Here is a 24,981-nt window from a genome sequence, read left to right on the forward strand (position 1 = left end):
ACCTTTGGCATAGGGTAGATTAAGGAACCCCTTTTTGTACATTCATTGGATCAAGCCACCAAGTAAGCTCTCTTGCAGTACCTGAGGCAGGACTAACTCTTATTCACAAGATGTCTGGACTGGGAGCATATGGACCTCAGCCACATTTGTAACGTAATCTGGTAAGCAGCATCACAAATATATATGCGAAAATGTTACCAAGGACTAACAAACATGTACACTCTGTCATTTGATTTCATTTTAGGTAGTTTGCTGTCAACTGGAGACCAGAATCTGTCTTCTGGGACATGGGTTCTTGCTGACAGTGAACTCTATCAGCTCTGTCAGGCATTTACTGATTATTTTTGGTGCTGTAATACAGAACTCTATTACTAAAGGATAGGCCCCACTGTGCATCTTAAGTAGTGTTGGCCAGATGGATAGCTCTATGGAAGTCTGCCTCCTGCAAGATGAGAGCATGCATAGGAATACAGAACAGGTCATTTGGTATTGGCCAGTCTGGTGCCATTCCTGAGAAGACCATGGTAGCTGAGATCTATTAGGAAAGCTGGCAGGTCCTTCTGTGCTGCTGACCACTGCTGCTGGAAAGAAGTGAGAACATATGACCCTGTGACAGACAGAGGGAATAAAACTCCTTAGGGCAGTTACAACATATGTGATACTGGGGCCTGTACAAGTAGGTGCTCTGGCACAATGCCTGTCCTGATTCTCTGAGGAGCACGTCATCCACAGTAGGCCTCAACACAGATGTGCCACCAGAGCAGTCTGTCTCTCTCATGGGCTGCTCCTTACCACCAGTCCTCACCACTGTGCAGGTTTTGGTGGTTTTATTTCTAGAAGTTTTACATGGTTTGTCCTTATGGAAGGACACTGACCTACTCTTGGAGTTGTTGCCTCTATACCCAGAGCACTTCCTATCAGTGCTGGACTTTGGTATCAGCGTTATTGGTGCCAGCTTCAGTGCCAATGATGCTGGTATCTGCTTCAGTGCTGGAGGTGTCAGTCCTTTCTTCGCGCCATCTGCTCAGTGCTGATCTTCGATGTTCAACGCTTTATCTAGCAAGCAAGTGACAATCTTGGCTTGCCCACTAGCAGAACTCTGGAGCTTGTCTCCTCAGGGTCTGATGAGACCTTCATGAATTGTTCCAGAAGACAAAGCTTCAGACTCATATCTCAACTTCTGTGTTCTTGTGGAGAAATATCTACTCAACATATATGAGACTCCTAAACAGGAGAGAGACCTGCAGTGTCTATCTTTCAGGTGAACTAGCCCACTGAAGGATGGGCAGAGCTTGAAGCCCACAGGTTTTGACTCCACCCTGTTAAGAAGCCCTATACAGGGGGATTTAACCATCAACATTTAATCCAGTCAGGTTGATATACATTATGGCAGTTATATGAATGTTCTGAAGGTAGGAAGAGGGAACTGAAGGAGAGGGGGTGTCACCCTACCCCTTCGTACTCACGCACGAGCATGAGGACACAGAGGGCATATACATGGCATGGATACAACAGTGCTATTAAAAAAACCCTCTGGTATCATTCTCATGAGGCACAAGCACTGGGGTCCAAACTGACGTGTTCAAAAGAAGTGTTATTTTCTTGGTTTACAAAAGTGGTAGTGTAGTTAGCTGATAAAATCTGAACCTCTACTAAAAAAAAAAATATATCATTAAACAACTTTATCAACCCAATGGATGAAAAAAACTACAATAATAATAGTAGTAATTTCAATCATAGAAATTTTGAAAGTTAAGGCTGTTTTCTTCTCCTTATTCCACTTTGCCCCTGTTTTTATAGTTCTATCAATTTAGCATTTAAAGACAGAAAGAGCATCATTCAAAAGTATTTTAGCTTATTAAGCTTAACTGTCTTTGCTGATGGAACAAGATTCCATAAGCTGCACTAAGGAAGCGTAATACTTTAAACAGTGATGAATAGTTTATATTTCCTTTAGCATATGTTTAAACAAGCAGCTCAATTATCCTCAATCAATATTTCATAGAAGCCAAATTCACCCCAAGCAGAGGGCCAGCACAAGGCACATACACCACTTACGTTCCTGTTAAGCCTATATTGAACTGACCCTCTTCAAAAGCATCATTTTCATCCCAGAGGAATATTCTATTTGCACTTGCAGCACTATGCTGTAGAACAGATTCACAAACCACTGATAATTTGTAGAGCATTTGCGGATGACTTGCAGTGAGCAGGATAGTCACATGACTGTGGTTTCTCTTCGTTACCATCTCTGAGAAAGATCAGATAAGTAGATGAAGAATTGAGGACCAAAATTAGACAACATTTATCTTTTCCAAACACACACAACTCACTTATTGCATTACACAGCTAAAAATGCAATCTTGTTTTCCACATAAGCCGTTTGTGTAGATACATAATGGCAAACTGACAAAAAGCTGACCCATATGATTCTGAGTGAACCAAGAGGTGAACTATTTCATTATTCAGTCCATGCTTTGAAAAGTTTGCGATTACTTGTTTCATATAACTGGAACATTAGTATTTCAAATAAGTGTCACTTTCAGCCCTAACAAAACACAAAATTGGCTGGATATTACTTGCAGAATGACAAAAGGGAAAAATCATTAACCATGATGACATTTCTGTAGTCATAATTAGACTTTAAAATTTAACACCCCATTAAGATAAACAGGTAAGCTCATTTCATGCTATTATTTCAAAATGTCATAAGTCTAAGAAACGACAGCTACACATGGGTTTATTTTAAGTGTAAAAAAATAAAGTCACCCTCCCCTTCCATGAAACACTCAATTTTAGGAAATACAACAAATTGCAGGTTATCTTTACATCACAGATTTTATATTTTTATTGTTGAAACCAGTCTGAAGTAGTATTATGGTCCACCATTGTACACCTTATATTTTTCAAAGCTTTCACAGAGCTCAGATTCAAGACACCTGCATATAAACCAACTATCATATAGATAAAATAGAGTATTTACCATGTCTTAAGAAATATTACACAAACATGATGCACAAGAAATGGAGCTGGCATAAACCAAGGTCTTGTGGAGATGTGTTAAGAGTCATACTTTACTCAAGATTAGGATATTACACAGATTAAAGCGATCACAGCTAAAAGTGCACACCTAGCCTTTTATATAGGACAATGAATGCTTTTGAGCATGACTTAAGGTTTCTTCATGCCATAACTGCTGCAGCAAAAGAATATACAAGCGAGGTCAAGGCTAAAAATAGCAGATGGCTACATTCTTGACATTTGAAACCTCATCCTAGAGCTATGTATATAATACAGATTGTTGGTCTCTACAAGAATACAAGAATGCAGTCAAGTCTTTCTCTGTTTAAAAAAAATAAGAACATGGGCCTAGTATACTAAGGGCCTGATTCTTCAAATACCAAATAAAAAGCTTCAGTAAGACTCTATGGTAGTAGGCAATAAGCTTGCAGTGTGGATAGCTCTTAGCTTGAGGCACATGGCAAATCCTATCTAGTGTTTATCTTAAAGGCTTAGAGCCTGGAGGCATAGTAAGCCCTGTGCAGAGGCTCAGGGCTGTGGCGCAGGCAGGGAGAGGTGCCTCTCCCCCAGCATAGACTTGTCGCAGCTGGGGGGAGAGGCACCCCTCCCGCAACAGACGTGCTATGGCCAGGTAGAGGAGCCCCCTCCCTCAGCTCGGCCCAGACCCGCTGGAGCTGCCGAGGAGAGGAGCCCCTCTCTCAGCCAGAGCTGCCATGGCCAGGGAGAGGCGCCTCTCCCTTGGCCCTGAGCTGCTGCGGTGAGAGAGGGCTGGGGGTGGGGGAGGAGTCCTTTGTCCCCCCTCGCAGCTCCAGGGCAGTCTGCACCCCAAACCCCTCAGCCCTGGCCCAACCCCAGAGCCCTCACCCCCCACACCCCAACCCTCTGCCCCAGCCCTGAGCCCTCTCCCGCACCCCAAACCCCTCATCTCAGGCTCCACTCCAGAGCCCTCACCCACTCACTCCCCTGCACCCCAACCCTCTACCCCAGCCCTGAGCCCCCTCCCATACTCCAAACCCCTCGGCCCAACCCCCAACACATGAATTTTGTTTTGTGCACCAATATGGAGGTGATGTGTCACACAACAAAATTCATTCCACACATAGACGTAAAAAATTAGAAGGAACGCTGATCAAGTCCCATTAAGATAGCTCTGGCTCCCCTGCAAATCCAACTCCCTTTTCTAAGAAAGGTGCTTATTGTCTAATTCACATTTAAAAAGGGCTTCACCCCAAGCCTCCCTTCAATTTACTCAAACTTGGGCTCAAGAATCTGTGCTTTCATAAATATATTTCTTAACCTTCGGTTGCAAAGCAAACTAGACAAAAGGGAACCAAAGTAAGTAGATGCAGTGATTTCTAAGCAAATATGCACATAGCCTGAAATAATAACCAGGCGGGAAACAGTACATTTATTTAAATGAGATGTTCAACTCATCAGCTTAAACAGTGAGAATTTAAAGGTCAGCCCCATTTCCACTGCTAGCCAACACATGCAAGAAAAACAATAGATGATCTTATTATGAAGATATGCACAATTGACTAAGTTGCATCTCATTTTGACAGAGCATGGGGAAATATAAGCACTCATTTATTCTCTTCACACTTAAAGAGGAAACCACAGAAACAACTGGTAAACTACTTAAAGGGACATTTAGAAAGCGACACATCAACTGTAATGAAGTCAAATTTCAAGAAATGGTTCAAGTCGCTTCAGTTACAACACCTGATCCTCCACTTCCACTTTTAAATTTTTTCTCTCTTCCTGCTGTGCAAAAGCCCCACACAAACATAACGAAACATTCACCATACAAAGGAGCAAAACTGACTACTAAAAGCACTGTCAAATTGACAACAGACTAAACGTTATTAGCAAGTAAAACAAAATGTATTTCTTATAACCTTAGAAGACAGAAGTGCTGTTTTTGAATTGATTCTGTCACTATAAATCACACTTTTTGGAGGATAACTAGTGACTTCTACCAGGTAAGGGGTTGAAGGTTTTAGGCATAAGAATTAGGATCAAGAGTAAAAAAAAACAATCTGCTATGTGCACAAATGATTAAATATGTACATGCAAACTATTTAAGCACAAATGGCTTTTTGCACATGTGCACAGTATCTTGTTCATACATAAGTAATTACATACACAGAATTGTGCATGCACAAATGGATGCTAAGGTAGGACTCTTAAATTTGGCCCTCAGATTGATTCAGATGTAATTCTAAAATGGATGACTTCATAACTCAGGGATCAGCAAACCTTTGGCATGAGGCTGGTTTGTTTACCTGCCGTGTCCGCAGTTTCAGCCAATCTCAGCTCCCACTGGCCGCGGTTCGCCGCTCTAGGCCAATGGGAGCTGCAGGAAGCGGCGCGAGCTGAGGGATGTGCTGATCGCTGCTTCCCACTGCAAGCCTCAGCAGCCCAGCCCTGCCAAGCCTGATGCCTCTGGTAAGTACTCATTCTGCAGAGGGATGCCTGTGGAAAAGTTAATTTATGCACACCAGGATGTCCCATGAATCCTCCATAGAGATCTCTAGGAAACTTTCCTGGAGGTAATCAGCAATCCTCTGCCACAGGTTTCTTGGGAAGGCTGCTGTCTTTCCACATGGTAGGAAACTTTGCTATACCATTCAGCAATTACTTCAGCAGGCACCATAATAGAAAGATGTTACTTGTTTGGATAAAGAGTGTTAATGCACTGACAACACATCTGTCTATGATTTCTTTAGCAGCTGCAGATGTTCCCTTGATGTTCTCCCACACACGCCGGGGAGCACATCACTTAGATAAGGAAAAGAAACTAGAGGAGTAAGACAGACATGTACAAGGAGGTTCTGCAGTTGTCAGTTGCTTCAGATTGTGAGCAGAAAGCAAGGAGGGAGGCAATCAGTGAGAAATTGGGAAGGGATAGTCAGGATAGGAGACGGAGCAGGAAAAGATGATAATGTTGCTGAGGTAGCAAACAGACATGTTGCAGTCCCAGTCTGAACACATCCCCCTCACATTCCTCGTTTCCTCAGGGATCTCAGCAGTACCCCAGGCACTCCACCTCGTGGGACAATTTGCAGAATGACAGCTGGACGTACACCCAGCTCCAAGATCCTCATTGGCAACTGTGCTTGTGAATTTCCTGTTCCTTCCCCTTTAAAGATACTTTTCTCCCTATGTATGAAGTTCAGGTTACCAACACATAATTATAATTCCATGGGTGTGAAATAAAACTGAACTCATGGAAAGCAAATGAATCTTTATTATTCTCCAACATATGGTGACTACTGTAAACATTCAGAGACAGTACCAATAGGTGCATTTGCAGTGTCACAGCCGCACACACACAGTAATCATTACAAGGTTCCTACCATGGTGCAAAAAAAAGAGCCTGGCTAAACAAACACAAGTTACTGTGGCTCATTGTTAAAATGCTCCTTCAAAGCCTCCCTGATGCAAAAAGCTCCCTTTGGGCCCATCTTACAGTCCTAATATCTGGCCATTCAAAAGCAGCAGACAGCCACTCCACCTCCACACACTACCCTGAGGAAAACTTCTCCCCCTTTGATTCATATATATTATGAAGGGCAGAGCTGGCAGCTATAACCATGGGGATATTTTCCTCACTGAGGTCTAACCTCCTAAGGAGGCAAAGGCAGTGCCCCTTTATGTGGCCAAAGGCACATTCAACAGCTGAGTGTGTGGCTGAAGCGCTCCTTGCTGCTGTCACGGTGGCCGGTGTAAGGCTTCATAAGCCACAGGAGCAAGGTCTCTCAGGATCACTACTGGAATGTCCACATCCCCAGAGGTAATCCTCTGGTCTGGAAAGAAAGTCCCTGCTTGCAGCTTTCTGTACAGGCCCGTGTTCCTAAAGATGTGTACGTCATGCACCTTCCCTGACAAGCCTACACTGATGTCAGTGAAACAACCCCAGTGATCCAAGGCAGTTTGCAATACCATAGAAAAGAAGCCCTTTCTGTTTATGTACTCCATCACAACATGGTCTGGGGCCAAAATGGGGATATACATGCCATCTATCGCCCCACTGCAGTTAGTGCTGCTCTCATTTTGGTGTCCCTGTGTCGTAGGGCTGGGGTGAGCTCCACACACCATTTCAGGAAGGTGGCTTTGCGCAACTAAAAGTTCTGCAGCCAATGCTCATTATCCCATAACGATGCAATCCCACCACTCGGTGCTTGTTTTGAGCCCAGAACCAACAATCCATGGAATGCTCTAGGAAGCCTATGTAATGATGAAAAGAGAAAGAATGCATAATGGGACACTGTGCCTGCCCCCATGAGGCATTGCAAACCCTTTCCAATACACACTGTAGCAGATGGTGACCAATTGCACAGTGGGATAGCTACCTACGGTGCACTGCTTTCCGTGTCTATGCAAGAGCTGCTAACGTGGATGTGCTCTGCCGACACAAGGGCTGTAGTATGGACATGCACTAGCTGTTTAATTAGAGTGGTGGCTGTAAGTCGTAACTTAAGTCGACTTAAATTTTTGTAGTGTAGTATTCCCCAAGAACTGATGGCAAGTGGTACATTTATTGCACCCGAAAGGACTATACTTCCAGATTTTTTGCACAATTACATATGATGGCACATCATTTATCAAACAGTATATTATATACTGCCCTTAACATTTCATGACTACTTTCACATCTGGATCATCAATTCATAGATTCACACGTTATAAAGAGAAATGACCATTTAGGTCATCTTATCCGTCCCCCTGCCGATGCCAGATTTTCTGTACAGTATGCACTCCAGTGCTCTGCTTATTACCAACTTTCTGGCTATTCACCCTAGCAAGATTTTTCAAGTTGGCTTTACTTGCCATTAGATTCATGCTATCTGATCACTGCTGAATACAACTACAGCTATTAATTAAAAGCTAACATCAGGAAAAAGGCATTCTTTCATTGAAAGATGTATTTATATAGCCACGTTGTTTATTCATGAGTACTAAAAATATGTATTTTAAAATTAGGCAAAGTATAACTGTTATAGATAGAATAAATGAAAGCAATGCATTTTTAAGGTTTGGATGTTATTTTAAAAGACATCAATGTCATATAGAAAAATCATTGTGACATGAAACCAGCAACTTCTTAAGATACTTGGTGCAGGACAAAATGTTTCAACCAAGGAGGCAGCTGAATTTTTACATAATGTTTCTGTCATTTTCAAGTGTCTGGTTCCTGAATGGTTTACATATTTTAGATGCTGATTGTAAAAACAAACACTCGTTGCTACATATTAACTGTAAAAGCAACTTGCTCAGAAAACTGGCCGGCCCAACCTGGAGTGCAAGTGCCTGGACACTTAGAACATCAGCCGTCTGCTATTCAACAGTAGAGTACTCTGCTCCTGTCTACTGTTGCTCGTCTCACATGAGTCTCATCTCATACAAAGCTATGCATATTGTTACCAGGACTTTACATGCAAATCCATTGCCATGGCTGCCAATACTTAGGGCTTATCTACACTGGCACTTTATAGCGCTGGAACTTTCTCGCTCGGGGTGTCAAAAAACACCTCCTGGGAGCTACAAATTTCAGCACTGTAGAGTGCCAGTGTAGACAGTGCACCAGCACTGGGAGCCATGCTCCCAGCACTGGGAGCTATTCCTGTCGCAGAGGTGACTTTTTTTTTTTTTTTACAGCGCTGGGAGAACTCTCTCCCAGTGCTGGTGCTGCGACTACACAGCCATCGCAGCAACACTTTAATGTTGCTAGTGAAAACATGCCCTTAGTATCATAGCACCGCCCCATAGCTGCTATGACGGAGCCTCCAGCATGCTCATGGTCAAGACCTGTGAAAACAGTGATTTCCCTCTGTATTCAGACCTCTTTGACCACTCGCCACTTTGTCTGTCTTTTAGACCCCCTTTATCATCACTTATGCCACCGCATGACATGATGGTGGAATCTGCTTGGTATAACACGTAGTTAATGACAACAGTCATTAATCACTCTCTCGTCACCGACCCAATCATCTGCTCACCAGGTTTTGACATGCCAAGGCACCTGTGGTCATCCCTGAACCAGTTTAGGGCAGGGTAATTGTGCGGACAATGTCTTCAAAACGGAGTTTCTCTAATGAACTGTGCTGTAGATGCAGTCAACTTCAGACATCCTTGACAAGTGCCTGCTGGCTTATTTTGATGATGGAAAACTGGCTCTTCACCTGGATGACGATGATGCTATCAAATGGCGGTGCACACTGCGCATACGCTAAGAGAATTAAAATGGTCTACACCTTTATTTTTAACAGTTGTTGATACTGCTAAATAGACTTACTCTGTTACAGCTACCTATTCCCCTAACATTCCTCATGTTTTGTTGCTTTAAAATTATCACTTTTTCATTTTAAAATGGCATTATAAGTTATAGCAAATTCAATGTAAGAGTAACTATAAATGCATAATTAAAACAAGTTTGTCTTTGTCTTTCATGGAATTAGTTTTATGGTTTTAAACAGACAGTCTGAATCCCACTACCTCACTTAGGGCTGGTCTACATGGGGATATTCAGAAAAGTTAAGTCAAATCAATTAAAGGTGTGAAGTTAATGCATATTAAACATCAATGTGAATGCTCTCTTTCAGAAGTAAAGTGGCCATTTCACTTCTGAATCAGTGTGTCCACACAGGGATTTAGCAGGCATTAACTTCTGCATATTTACCTTCCACCCCTTTAGCTGATTACTCTGAACTCTCAGTATAGACAAGACCTTAATTTTTCAGTGCCTTCAAGTTCAATGCCTTCAGTTCCCACATGCAAAATACTTGTCCCATCCTCAGTAAACAAGTCTTGATCCAACAAAAGCACTTAAGCACATTCTTAACTTTAAGCATGTGAATAGTCCTGTTGACCTCAATGCGTCCTTTAGTACTATTGTTTGTTACTCTGCGCACAGCTGTGCTCAACATCAAGAGATGAAGTAAAGAACTGTCCCTGGATGGGAGAAATTATTTTCACTGTGTCTGGCTGATATCCAGTTGAATCTCTAAAACAACTGTGCCATTTACTAAAGTTGGTGTTTGCGGATACCTCAACATTGTCAGATTTACGAAGCTACCAGCATCTCAGGATAAAATGATAGGTTAAAATGTAATCTATTTTCTGACAATCATGGTTTCTAAAATTACATTTTTAGTGGCCCTATTAGTTTTTAGTTTCTTTGTGCACCCCCCTTCAGTGGAAATTTGGACCTCTTCAATGAAGAAAAATCTTTGTATTTTTGAGTAGCAGGCCAAAGACTTACAGCAAAAAGAAAAAAGTTTAGTACAGTAATTGCTACTTCCAACAGACTTAGCAGAAATGTAGTATAGAAGCGTTACAAAGTATATACGATAATATACCTCTACCCTGATATAACACTCTCCTTGGGAGCCAAAAAAATATTACTGCGTTATAGGTGAAACTGTGTTATATCGAACTTGCTTTGATCCGCTGGAGTGCACAGCTCAGTCATGAGCGCTGCTTTACCACATTATATCCGAATTTGTGTTATATCAGGTGGCGCTACATCAGGGTAGAGGTGTACATGATTTAATGACAGAGATTTTCTAAGAGGCATGAAAGACTTTTAATGAGAGTTGGGCACCTAACTCCCTTAGGTCTCTGGAAATTGCCCCTGAAGGTACCAATTCAACACATTAATTTTTAACTGGATTTAATTGATTAAGCGTATGTATATATTTCTTTTTTTCTAAACAGTTTTACATTCAGTGACAGCTCACCATCAGGAAGTCTTCAACAAGTACTAGCTCTGTCCTTAAAAGTGGTTTTCACAGGTTCTTGTATTAGTTTGTTTCACATCCACACTCTCTTTTCTCTCTTCTGAACTCAAAGACAAAGCAGATAAATTATAAGACTCCGTAACTTCACTCAAACAACAATCCCACATGGGAATAAAATAGCATGTAGCATTTACAAGAACAGTAATGGATACAAAAATAGAATCAGAAAGAAACTATGAACTGTACTCTCATAATTAAGGCTAAGATTTTGTCTTGGTTATTTTTAGTAAAAAAGTTTTGGACAGGTCACAGTCAATAAACAAAAATTCACAGAAGCCGTGACCTGCGTGACGTTACACCCCATATTTTTCATAGAAATACGGTTGTGATATGAATATAGTCTAACTAAGATATATTTTATGCAAAATGGGTTGCGTAAAATATCACTGGAAAGGTTATGACTTACTAAATGTGATTATTCAATTTGTATGCATGTATCATTTCTGTATCTAAAATTACAAATGTTGACTATGTAACAATTACAACTGTGTGTATTTGGGAGACACCCACCAAACAATAGGCCATCAGCTTTGATAGGCCATTAGGAAGAAACAAGACTTTAAAGATACTGATCTCTCTCCTTCCCGAGAGGTGTCATGGGACATAGCTGTGACGCTACTAAGTCAGGTGGTCCTGTCACCGGGTACTAAACACTATCTTGGACTTCTAGTAATTTTCCACTAAAAGGAGTGGGAGGTCAAGATTCCCACATTATGTAAATCTTATTTAAGGCTGGGGAGTAAGGCAAACAGGACTCTTCTCCATTTGCCTTCCTGCCAGAAAGAAAGACTGCTGAAAGTACCTGAAGAGAAAAAGGAACCAAGCGGTGGGAGAGGCAAGGGCTGAGTCTAGACTATGACAGAGGAGTCTAGTCTGTAAAGAGAAGTAACTGGAACTCTACGCAACCGAAATTCTGCATCCTGCCTAATTAAACATTTAGGGGGAGAAATTACATTTTGTTACCTGTTTCTTTAGTGAATCAAGCTTAGTTTGCGTGCTTTGTTTTATTTGCTTAGTAATCTGCTTTGTTCTGTTTGCCATCCTTTATAATCACTTAAAATCTGTCTTTTATAATTAACAAACTTATTGCTTGTTTATAACATAACCCAGTCTGTTCAATCCATATCTTTGGGAGGGAGGGCAAGAAACAGTGCATATCTCTCTTCACATTGAGGGAGAGGGCAATTTTTTATGACCTTGTGCTGTGCAGATCTTTCTATACAGCGTAAGACAATATTATCTTGGGTGTACTTTCCCCAGAGAAGTGGCACTAGAGTGCTGGGCAATTTCCTAGCTAAACAGTCTCACAGAGACCTGTCTGCAGACTCTGTGTGATTCTACAGCTGATGCTCCCTACCTGTGTGTGTGCTGCCACACAGCATGATTCAGCACAACAGAGAAAGGGAGCCCAGGCTAGTGGAGCAGGCAGACTCAGTGAAATCTCAGTACATTCAGTGGCATATCAGAAGGGGGATCTAACCCATCACAACCTGTCTGTGACTTTTGCTGCTGCAGCTCCATGGTTTCCCCCACCACCATGGTGGCTGGGAGCTGTGGGGTTCTCCCTCTGCCCATGGCAGCTGGGAGCTGCACAGTGACCATAATTTCACGAAGAGAAAATGGGACACCCCCAGCTGCTCACCTAAGGCTTCCCCCTCCCCCGTCCCCCGCACGAGGATGTTGCCCATCGCTGGAACCTGAGGCGGGCTCCCTCAGGAGTCTGTCACCTGTCATTGGAACCTTGCATGGGGCCCTGTTGCCTGTGGCTAGAATCCTGCCAGGTCCCCGCTGGTTGCCCACTCCAGAGTCCTGCAGCCCCTGGGGATGAAGCAGAGAATGTCATGGAGGTCTCTGGAAGTCACGGATTCTGTCACTTCCATGATCTCTATGACATAAACGTAGTCTTACTCATAATCCACCTAACCATTTAGATTTACAAGAACCACAATGAGACACCCCATCTGACATTTTGCTCTTCCAAAACATGTAAATAGAGGTTTGTTTTTTTAGTGTCCTAGATCATCAAATCAGGTTTTCTCCAGTGAGTTTTTTACCCTTCTTGGGCTATACAGTATGTTAAATGAGATACAGAATGCTCCAATTTTCCTTCTTTAAAGACATTCTCCTAGCTGAAGGCCAAATCCAATCTTTAATGGTGCAGATCAACTGGAGTAACAGATTTATTCCTGTCAGAAGGTCACCTCCCTATTCTAGAACTCCACCCAGTTGCACACAGGAATGCAGCCTGAGTTTCCATGGTGACACCTGATGTCACCTCTAGATTATTTTAGGGCTGTAGAGACTTGTTTTTATTAAAAGCTGCTTTGAGAAAACTTCAAAGGCTACTGTCTGCACATACAATTTTGTATAATCTGTAGTTTGGGTTAATCTTCAAGGGTTTAACATAACTCCTTGGGATGTTATTTGCACACATGTTGCAATCACAATGTATAAATGATACCCTACAGTCATTTTCTAGAGACTGCTTCCAAATTTATCTCCAGGAATCATGAAAACCCTAAAAAAATATTTACCTCTATGTTTAAAGCCTGTTTGAGCCACACTTTAGCAACATAATAATCAAGCTTTCTTTTATAACAACCCTATAGTCCTGAGACACTATATAATTAAAAGATTTTTTATCCCTTAGAGTATGTTTCCATGCTGAAAACAAAACAAGGATTAACCTCCAACACCCTCATCAGAGCTAGAAGCTATCAGCTTCTATGTGGATACACATCCAATTTTGGCAAACTGGTGTCCATAGGTACTGGAATTAGAGGTGCTGGGAGTGTAGCAGGACCCTCTGGTTTGAAGTGGTTTCCATTATATACAGGGATTACAGTTTGGTTCAATAGCTCTCAGCACCCCCACTATAAAAACTGTTCCAGCATCCCTGCCGGTGTCTCATTTTCAAGTGTACAGAATTTGGCACTGAGTATCAGTGTTAATCTGGATCTGTAAAAAGCGACAAAGGGTCCTGTGGCACCTTATAGACTAACAGAAGTATTGGAGCATAAGCTTTCGTGGGTGAATATCCACTTCGTCAGACGCACGTGAGTATTCACCCACAAAAGCTTATGCTCCAATACTTCTGTTAGTCTATAACAGGGATAGGCAACCTATGGAACGGGTGCCGAAGGTGGCACGGGTGCCGAAGGTGGCATGCGAGCTGGTTTTCAGTGGCACTCGCATTGCCCAGGTCCTGGCCATCGGTCCGGGGGGCTCTACATTTTAATTTAATTTTAAATAAAGCTTCTAAGACATTTTTAAAACCTTATTTACTTTACATACAACAATCAATCATTTAATTATGTATTATAGACTTATAGAAAGAGACCTTCTAAAAACGTTAAAATGCATTACTGGCAAGCAAAACCTTAAATTAGAGTGAATAAATGAAGACTCAGCACACCACTTCTGAAAGGTTGCCGACCCCTGGTCTATAAGGTGACACAGAATTCTGTCGCTTTTTACAGAATTTGGCACTGCGTACCAGTTCTGTCCCTCCAGTACTCCTAATGCTATATTTCAAATTGGCTACCAAGTGAGAACCCTCTCTCCAACCAAGTTCTGGGAAAACTGCAACCATCAACCATACATTAAGCCTACAGAGAATCTACCCCTTAAAGGGCAAACTGACTTTTCTGTACAATGTAGTGAGTGCATCAGTGTTTCTCTGACCTCATCAAGTATTCCGAGTTCCACTGACACAGTGCAGTGGCTAGGATACAGCATGAACACATGACCCCCTCATAAATAGTTTCTCTCCAAGCATTCATACTCCACTTGTCATTGTTGTATCTGAGCACCTAAGGCCTGGTCTACACTACGAGTTTATCTCAAATTAAGCAGCTTTAAACCGAATTAACCCTGCACCCGTCCACACAACGAAGTCCTTTATAGCAATATAAAGGGCTCTTAATACCAATATCTATACTCCTCCCCGACGAGGGGAGTAGCGCTAAAATTGGTATTGCCATTTCGAATTAGGGTTAGTGTGGCCGCAATTCGACAGTATTGACCTCCGGGAGCTATCCCACAGTGCACCATTGTGACTGCTCTGGACAGATATCTGAACTCGGATGCACTGGCCAGGTAGACAGGAAAAGCCCCGTGAACTTTTGAATTTCATTTCCTGTTTGCCCAGCGTGGAGCACTGATCAGCAGAGGTGACCATGCAGTCCCAGAATCAAAAAAGAGCTCCAGCATGGACCATATAGGAGATACTGAATCTGATCTCTGTACATGGAGATGAATCTGTTCTATCAGAACTCTGTTCCAAAAGACGAAATGCCAAAACATTTGAAAAAAATCTCCAAGGCCATGATGGACAGAGGCCACAACAGGGACTCAACACAGTGCTATGTGAAACTTAAGAAGCTGAGACAAGCTTAACAGAAAGCCAAAGAATTAAATGGATGCTCACGGAGGGAGGGGCGACTGACAACTGTAGCTATCCCACATTCCCACACTCTCTGAAAACCATTTGAAGTCTAGGCTGAGCTCCCAAAGCCTGAAGCGTCAAAAACATTGTCGCAGGTGGTTCAGGGTATATGCATATTAGTGCCAGCGCATAGGACTCCTGTACTGGATGCTGGCTCCATTTTCCACAGAATGGTGGAACGGTGGTTCACTCTACTTCACTGTAAGCCAACCGCTCTCCCCTCTCCCCTTTGATCTCTGCTTGCAATAAAGTCAGTGTTGTTTCTTATTCCTGCATTCTTTATTACTTCATCACACAAATGGGGGGATAACTGCCACAGTAGCCCAGGAGGGGTGGGGGAAGAAGGAAGCAATAGGTGGGGTTGTTGCAGGGGCACCCCCTAGAATGGCATGCAGGTCATCATTTCCGTGGGATGTCTGGGGCTCTGTGTCCCGGAGCAGTCGTTTGCCTCTCTGGTTCTTTAGTAGACTTGCTTGATATTCTAGGCAGGACTGACTCTCCCTTTAGACAAAACTTAAAGAACAGAATGACCTGGGGAGTCATTCCTATTTTTGTCCAGGCTCCCCCAGTCGACCTCACTGAGGCCGGCCAGGAGCACCCATGACAGCAGCAGCAAACGGTACAATATGACTGGTAACCGTCATTATCAACTTGCAAGGCAGCAGACGGTACAGTATAGCTGGTAACCATCTTTGCTAACTTGCAAAGGCAAGGGGATGCTGCTGTGTAGCACAGCAGTAGCACATCTGTCAGCAGCATCCAGTAGATATACGGTGACAGTGAAAAAAGGCTGAACGGGCTCCATGGTTGCCGAGCTATGGCGTCTGCCAGTGCAATCCAGGGAAACGGGTGCGAAATGACTGTCTGCCATTGCTTTCACGGAGGGAGAATTGACTGATGATATTTACCCATAACCATCCGCGACAAATTTTTGGCCCCATCATGCAACCCAGAATTCCAATGGGCGGGGGAGGCTGCAGGAACTATGGGATAGCTATGGGATAGCTACCCACAGTGCAATGCTCCAGAAGTCGATGCTAGCCTCGGTACATGGACGCACACCGCCGAATTAATGTGCTTAGTGTTGCCACGTGCACTCGACTTTACACAATCTGTTTCCAAAAATCGATTTCTGTAAAATCGGAATAGTCCCGTAGTGTAGACATACCCTAACATTACAATCATATTTAATATAGGCTTACAGGGGAGGAGGGGAATGACATATCTCCTTATGAGAAAAAGCATCATGAAGAGATTAAGAAAAAAGGAGGACAGAAAATTAGATGAAGTTTACAGATACATCAGAAAATATTTCCAAACCCACAAATTTATTGTACTATCTCAGGGAGCCTGATTATGTCCCCTCAGTTAGAAGGTCCAACGGCCTGGTCACACTAGAGATTCTCACTCTCCAGTATAATTTCAGTGAATAAAACACACTTATCGAACTGAAGAAAAGCTGAACCCATGGCTGGTGAGAAAGAATGCCCTAAATGGCTTTTGAGAGACTGCTTCTCTTACCAAAGGACAAAAAAGAGGAAGGTGGACTTGAAGTGAAGGCACTGCACTAGGACTCAAGAAATCTAGGTTTGATTTCTAACTTTCCATAAAGACTTCCTGTGTGGTTCTGAGCAATGCATTTTCGTCTCTGTGCCTCAAAACAAGGATGATACTTCTGTTCTCTCATTCTATTTAGGCCGTAAGCTTCTCAGAGCAGGGACTGTCTCTTACTACAGTAGAATCTCAGAACACGGACACCTCAGGAACGGAGGTTGTTTGTAACTTTGAAATGTTCCACAAGCCCAGCACTCCTCCCATGTTTAAAGTCCTGAGCCCCAGTGCTCCGAAGGGTCAGAAGCCCTGCCCCCCCACCCTATGCCTGGAACCCTGCCTCCCTCCCCCAACCCCTCCCTCCCACTGCGGCTGCAGTCCCAACCCCACTCCTTCCCCAGCTGAAGCCCTGAGCCCTGCGGGCTGAAGTCCCAAGGCAAAAGCCCTGGGGGGAGGGGACGGAAGCTGTTTTGTTTGGTTTTGTCTCTGCTGCTGCCTGATTGATTACTTTGGGTTCCACAGGGTATCCAGTTGACTGGTAAGTCCATAACTCTGGTGTTCATATCTTTGAGGTTCTATTGTATGTGTACGTACAGCACCTACCACAATGGTACCCTGCTCTTGGTGGGGATTTCAAGGCCCTATTGTTATACAAACAAGTTAATAATAGGTACTGACTGGCTCCAGAAAGCCACAATCAGTTCTGCAAGGTGGGAAAAAAGATCCTTGTGACTCAATAGAGACTTAGACATTAGCTGCTAATAGCGCCAAAGAGTTCATCCTCAGTGAGCATGCTCAAACCTCTCAGCTTCTAGGCCTGGTCTATACTTGGGGAGGGAGAGTGTGTCGATGTAAGGCCCTGGCTACACTAGAGAGTTGCAGCGCTGGTGGTGGCTTTACAGCGCTGCAACTTACTCACCGTCCACACTTGCAAGGCACGTACAGAGCTGTATCTCCCTGGATACAATGCTGGCTGTACTCCTCTTCTGCCTGGGGAATAACGACTGCAGCGCTGGTGACGCAGCACTGCTCCGCCAGTGTGGCCACCAAAAGCACTGTTATTGGCCTCAGAGGTATTCGCAGGTATCCCAGAATGCCTGCTCAGCCACTCTGCTCATCAGTTCAAACTCTACTGCCCTGGCCTCAGGTGACCCTCCCTTTAAATGCCCCGGGAATTTTAAAAATCCCCTTCCTCTTTGCTCAGCCAGGAGTGGAGTGCATGATCACCTGGGAAGATTCACTGATTGCCTCCAGGCGCCAAACGAGCCCCAGCATAGAGCAACGGCGAGTTGCTGGACCTCATCAGCGTTTGGGGGGAGGAAGCTGTGCAGTCACAGCTGCGCTCCAGCCGTAGGAATTATGATACCTATGGGCAGATATCAAGGGCCATGCTGGAAAGGGGCCATGACCGGGAAGCAGTGCAGTGCAGGATTAAAGTGAAAGAGCTGCGGATTGTCTATCGCAAAGCCCGTGAGGGAAACCACCGCTCTGGTGCTGCCCCTATGACCTGCCGTTTTTACAAAGAGCTGGATGCGATACTTGGGGGTGACCCCACCGCCAATCCGAGGACCACGATGGACACTTCAGAGCGGGGAGGGGAGCTGGAGGCGGGGGGGGGGGGAGGAAACCGAGAGTGAGGGTACTGGGGGGGAAGACACCCTGGAGTCCCAGGAGGTATGCAGCCAGGAGCTCTTCTCAAGCCAGGAGGAAGGCAGCCAGTCGCAGCAGCCAGTACTTGGTGAAGGACAAGCAGAGGAGCGAGTTCCTGGTAAGCGGCTTTTATTTTCAGGATGGAAATATTTCGGGAGAGGAGGGAAGGTTAGGGCTGCATGCATGCATGCATGCCTAGATGTGGAATAGCCCATTGATGAGGTCTTATCATATCACGGTAATCGGCCTCGGTAATCTCTTCAAAAGTTTCAGCCAGAGCGTGGGCAATGCGCTTCCGCAAGTTTATAGGGAAAGCCACTGCGGTCCTTGTCCCAGTCAGGCTAACGCGTCCGCACCACTGTGCCGCGAGGAGTGGGGGGACCATTGCTGCACACAGGCAAGCTGCATAGGGACCAGGGCGTAATCCGCATTGCAGTAGAAGACCCTCCCGCACTTCCCAGGTGACCCGCAGCAGCGAGATATCTTCAAGGATTAACTCCTGTGGGAAATGTTGGGAGAGTGTTCAGTGTAGGTGCCCCCGCAGCTGTTTGCTTTCCCCAATGGACAGAAACCCCTGCACAGCCCTGAAGCAATCACTCCCCCTCACTCACCATTTCAGGGCTCCTGTGGGTTAGGTGCGCTCTATGCTAAAGTGAAGACTGTAAACTCCTTCCCTGTGTGGGAATAACTGTCTGAGATATAAAAAATGCTGCCTCTGTTAACTGTTGCCTTTTTTTCCTTCCACAAGTGACCTTGAGTTCTCAGCTGCCCGTGTTAACAGCAGCTCAAAGACTCCAAAACCTGCGGAAGAGGCCGCGAAAAAGCAAAGACGACCTGCCGCAAGCAGTTATGGATCACTCTGCCAGAGAGAATAAAAAACTGCAGGACTGGAGGAAAAGGGAAAGCAGGATCCGCCAGAGAAACGCAGCGGCCAGGAAGAAAAGCACAAAGCAGCTGATAAGCATCCTGGCGCACCAAGCGGACTCTATCCAGGCGCTCGTAGTTATGCAGGCAGAGCACTACCGCACTGCCCCCTCCAACCCCCGTCCCAAAGCTCTTTCCCTTGTGCCCCAATGTCAGCTCAAAACCCCCTTCCCCAGCATCCAGGTTCTTACCTCCACCAACCAGCCCTGAGAACTATGACCCTTACCCTCTGCATTCAACCCCCATCATCATGCAGTATAGGCATCCTGAAGTGCAGCAGTCATTGCACATCACTCCAGGCAGGACATATTCAAACCTGTGACTGTACAGTTCCCCATCCCACCTCCCCTGCCCTTTTAGGTTCCCAAAATGTTGTGTGTCTGTCAAGAAAGTTATTTTCTTTTCAATAAATGAATTCTTGGCTTTGAAAACAGTCTTTATTATTTCAGAAATCAAAGATACCTTAGCCCAGGAAAGAAACAGGCACTGCAAATCAGCTTAGGAAAAACAGATTCCTACTAACACTGTAACCACCGCACTTCACTCCCATGCAAGGCACCAAACATTATTGTTGGTTTTCAGCTTCAAATTCCTCCCTCAAGGCATCCCTGATCCTTGAAGCCCTGTGCTGGGCCTCTCTAGTAGCCCTGCTCTCTGGCTGTGCAAATTCAGCCTCCAGGCGTTGAACCTCAGAGGTCCATGACTGACTGAATGTTTCACCCTTCCCTTCACAAATATTATGGAGGATACAGCACGTGGATATAACCGCAGGGATGCTGCTTTCCCCCAAGGCTAGCTTCCCATACAGAGATCGCTAGTGCCCTTTTAACTGGCCAAAAGCACACTCCACAGTCATTTGGCACTGTCTCAGCCTGTAGTTGAACTGGTCCTTGCTCCTGTCAAGCTTCCCTGTATACAGTTTCATGAGCCAAGGCATTAACGGGTAAGCGGCGTCTCCAAGGATCACAATGGGCATTTCAACGTCCCCTACTGTGATCTTCCGGTCTGGGAAAAAAGTCGCTGCCTGCAGTTTCCTGAACAGGCCAATGTTCCGAAAGATGTGTGCATCATGCACCTTTCCAGACCAGCCTGTGTTAATGTCAATGAAATGCCCACGGTGATCCACACGTGCCTGGAGAATCATAGAGAAATACCCCTTCCAATTAATGTACTCGGATGCTAGGTGGGGTGGTGCTAGAATAGGAATATGCGTCCCATCTATTGCCCCTCCACAGTTAGGGAAACTCATTTGTGCAAAGCCATCCACAATGTCCTGCACATTCCCCAGAGTCACGGTTCTTCTTAGCAGGATGCGATTTATGGCCCTGCAAACTTGCATCAAAACTACTCCAACGGTCGACTTTCCCACGCCAAACTGGGGTTCCCGACCGATTGGTAGCTGTCTGGAGTTGCCAGCTTCCAGATTGCAATAGCCACCCGCTTCTCCACTGGCAGGGCAGCTCTCAATCTCGTGTCCTTGCGCCACAGGGTGGGGGCGAGCTCAGCACACAGTCCCATGAAAGTGGCTTTTCTCATCCGAAAGTTCTGCAGCCACTGCTCATCATCCCAGACTTCCATGACATTGTGATCCCACCACTCAGTGCTTGTTTCCCGCGCCCAAAAGCGGCGTTTCATGGTGCTGAGCATTTCCGTGAAAGCCACAAGCAATGTCGTGTCGTACGCGTCAGGCGACTCGCTATCATCGTCGGACTCCTCATCACTTTGGAGCTTAAGGAACTGCTCAACTGCTAAACGTGATGTGCTGGCGACACTCGTCAGCAAAGTCCTCAGCAGTTTGGGCTCCATTTCCCACAGAAATTGCGCTGCACAGAAACCGTTGGGAGAGTCACAATGGCGCCAAACGTGGATGGAAAAACAGGGACTGCTGGGATGCAAAGCGATGCATCACGGGGCGTTGGGACAGGTAGCAGAATGACCCGCACCCTTCTGTTCCCTTCCCAAAACCCTCAGCATCAAAATGGGACGAGGTGCTCTGTGGGATAGCTGCCCATAATGCACCACTCCCAACAGCGCTGCAAATGTGGCCACACTGCAGCACTATAGCTGTCAGTGTGACCACACTCCAGTGCTTTCCCTACACAGTTGTACGAAGACAGCTGTAACTCCCAGCGCTGCAGACCTCCAAGTGTAGCCAAGGCCTGAGATACACAACTTCAGCTATGAGAATAGTGTATCTGAAGTTGACATATCTTATTTTGACTTACCTTCCATCCTCACAGTGTGGGATCGACGGCCGCGGCTCCCCCATCAACTCCGCTTCCGCCTCTCTCCCTTGGGGAATTCCTGAGTGGACGGGGAGCGCATTCGGGGATCAATCTCTCACATCTAGACAAGACACGATAAATCGATCCCTGATAGATCGATTGCTACCCGCTGATCCAGCTGGTAGTGTGGACGTACCCCTAGTACTGACCAGACTGCACATACCTGGTCCCCACAGTGATGAATCAGACTTCAGCTCAGGACTACAGGATGAAGCTGCACTGGCTGCTCAGAGCCAGGGGGAGGCTGCGCACTGCACATGAAGGCAGCAAGCCTGTCTCTGCCATATTTAATGGCATCCCCAACCCACTAACACCCCGACAGCATGGAGGAAGTAATCTGATTCAAACAGAGAGAAGCTAAAAAGCACAGGAAACCTTGATTCTTACATTTACAAATCAAATGCAAGTATGCATAACCTTTGAGCACTTGACTTATTTTTGTGTGTACAGTATATAAAAATACAAAAATGCGGACTGTGTAGTTCATTATGTGTATCTGTGGCACTGATTGGGCCCCAAAGTCTATTTATTGTCATTAGTGGGAGTTGTGCCTGTTTATAAAGATGAGTAGTTATATATTTGCAACTAAAGCAACATGGGGTGACCAGGTGTCCCGTTTTTTACCAGAACACCCAGTCCAAAAGGGATTCTGGTGGCTCCAGCCAGCACTGCCAACTGGACCATTAAAAGGCTAGTCCCTACCTGTCCTAGCTCTGCACTGTGCCCCAGAAGCAGCCAGCTAGTCCGGCTCCTAAGCGGGGGTGGGGGGGGGAGAAAGGACATGGGGCTCCATGCGCTGCCTCTGCCCCGAGCACCAGCTCCGCACTCCTACTGGCCGGGAACTGCAGCCAATGGGAGCTGCAGGGGTGGTGCCTATGGGCGAGACCAGTGCACGGAGCCACCTGCCGTGCCTCCGCCTAGGACTAGGACCTGCTGGCCACTTCCAGGGTGCAGCTCAGAGTCAGGACAGGCAAGAAGCCTGCCTTAGCCCCCCCTCACCCCCCTGGTGCACCACTGGCCGAGAGCTGCCAGAGGTACGCCTGCATCCCAAGCACCTGAGCCGCCTGCGCCTTCTCCTGCACTCCAAACCCCTCATCCCCGGTCCCACCCCAGAGCCTGCATTCCGAGATGGAGCCCTCACCCCTTCCTGCACCCCAACCCCCTGCCTCAGCCCAGAGCCCTCCCAAAAACCCTGAAGCCCCCTGCTCCACCCCCATCAGCCTCAAGCCCTCTCTTGCACCACATTCCCAGTCTCACCCCAGAACCTGCACCCCCATCCGGAGCTCTCACCCCCTCCCATATCCCAACACCCAGCCCCAGCCCAGAGCCCCCTCCCATACTGTAAACCCCTCATTTCTGGCCGCACCCCAGAGCTCACATCCCCAGTTAGACCCCTCACCCCCTCCTGCACCCCAACCCCCTGCCCCAGCCCAGTGAAAGCAAGTGAGGGTGGGCAGTGATGGCTCTAGGGATTTTGCTGCCCCAAGCATGGCAGGCAGGTTGCCTCCGGCGGTTTGCCTGCGGGAGGTCCTCCGAAGCCACGGGACCAGCGGACCTTCCGCAGGCATGCCGCCGAAGGCAGCCTGCCTGCCGCCCTCGTGGCGCCGGCAGAGCGCCCCCCCGCCCCCGCTTGCTACCCCAAGCACGCGCTTGGCGTGCTGGGGCCTGGAGCCGCCCCTGAGGGTGGAGGAGACCAAGCCACTGAGGGACGGGGAATGTAGTGAGCAGGGGCGGGGCAGGGCCTCAGGGAAGGGGCAGGGCTAAGCATTGGCCTGCTAAACCCAGGGTTGTGAGCTCCATCCTTGAGGGAGCCACTTAGGGATCTGAGGCAAAAGCAGTACTTGGTCCTGACAGTGAAGGCAGGGGGCTGGACTTGATGACCTTTCGGGATCCCTTCCAGTTCTATGAGATAGGTATATCTCCATATTATAGGGTGTTCAGTTTTGTGGGATTAGAAAGTTAGCAACCCTAAAGCAACAGCAGGTTTCAATTAACCTGTTAGGCAGGGGTCTAGAATCAACAAGTATTGCTAGCTCATGCTGCCATGTCTTCACCACTATTGTTACCCATACTACCTAGATTCAAGTTAGCATAAATATGCCTACCCATGCTACTATCACACTCTCACTTTACAGTGGAGACATTGCCTAACTAGTGAGAACAGTAACTCTGAGGTGCTAGCAGGCACTGCAAAGAGACACACATACTCAGCAGACACAGAGAGAGGTGACTCCATCTCTCCTCTCACAAACTCTAAATACACGTTTTCTCCTTTGCTTTCTCCCTTGGGGATGAAGTATATCAGAACTATGGGCCACATCCTCTGCTACACAGATAGGAAGAAGAGACTACAGAGATCAGGCCTAAGCTGCTGCTTGCATATCGTCCTCCCACCAGCACCAACTTCCTCATCTCCAACTTCACCATGAGCCGCTGACAGCTCCAGCAAGGCAAAAAAAAAACAAAACAAAACAACTAAACCTATAGGCCAGAGTGGGAGCTACAGGTAGAATCTGAATCACAGCTAGTCACCCTCCCACCTGAAAAGACAACAAAGACAACACAGCTAAGAAGCAAGGTGGCTGTTCTGAAGCGCGTTCTTGCCCCTCCCCCTACATTGTTCTGAGCCAAAGCAGACAGGACACCGTAAACAGAGACACAATGTGGTTTATGGCAGCGGCCGGGTGATGGGGGGGGGGGGGAGAGACAGACATACATCTTTAAAGGCCCCTGGCTGCTGCTGTCAGCCATGCACAGACACTACAGTTACCCACCGCAGCTTAAACACAGGATATAGGGTCCTATCCTATTTTCAGTTCCTCTCCCCACCAGCGCCCCTCCACAGCTCCCGACAGGGCAAATCAAACGTGTCCCCCTGCAACCCAAACGTGCAGGAGAGCCACCCCTCCCCACAAAGCTCCCCCACTTTGACTGGCGGGCCGGGGGGGATGGGAAAGCAGCAGCCAAAGAGACCAAACCCTTTCACCCCCAAACCTACCAAACTCCGCCCGCGAGGAGGGAGCAGCGGGGCTGTTCGAGTTCCCAATACGCCTCCAAACTGCTGGGCCGGACAGACCTGCGCAGCGCCCCCCTTCGCTCGCGGGCCGTCTCTCTCCATTGCCCCCCCTTCGCTCGGGGCCCGTCCCTCGCCACTGTCCTCCGCCCCCCCCTCCGCTTGGGGCCGTCTCTCTCCACTGTCCCCCGCCCCCCCTTCGCTCGGGACCCGTCTCTCTCCATTGCCCCCCCTTCGCTCGGGGCCCGTCCCTCGCCACTGTCCTCCGCCCCCCCTCCCCCTCCGCTC

General features: G+C 46.4%; 1 protein-coding gene across 7 annotated transcripts in view; it reads right to left on the reverse strand.

Annotated features, from left to right (window-relative positions):
* The window catches only part of PCMTD1 (protein-L-isoaspartate (D-aspartate) O-methyltransferase domain containing 1), an 85,769-nt gene that overhangs the window by 60,158 nt on the left and 630 nt on the right, over positions 1-24,981 (reverse strand). Inside the window, exon 1 of one of the 7 annotated variants that reach the window (XM_050942039.1) lies at positions 21,621-21,699. The exons of 4 other annotated variants lie outside the window; for them this stretch is intronic. In XM_050942039.1, coding sequence (XP_050797996.1) covers positions 21,621-21,664 — 44 coding nt within the window. In that variant the 5' untranslated portion in view covers positions 21,665-21,699. Of the gene's footprint in view, positions 1-10,763; positions 10,857-21,620; positions 21,700-24,981 lie in introns of those variants that run through there. 2 more of the 7 variants (XM_050942037.1, XM_050942035.1) reach the window with 2 other exon arrangements.

This window comes from Gopherus flavomarginatus, chromosome 2 (assembly GCF_025201925.1).
Source record: "Gopherus flavomarginatus isolate rGopFla2 chromosome 2, rGopFla2.mat.asm, whole genome shotgun sequence".
NCBI lineage: Eukaryota > Metazoa > Chordata > Testudines > Testudinidae > Gopherus > Gopherus flavomarginatus.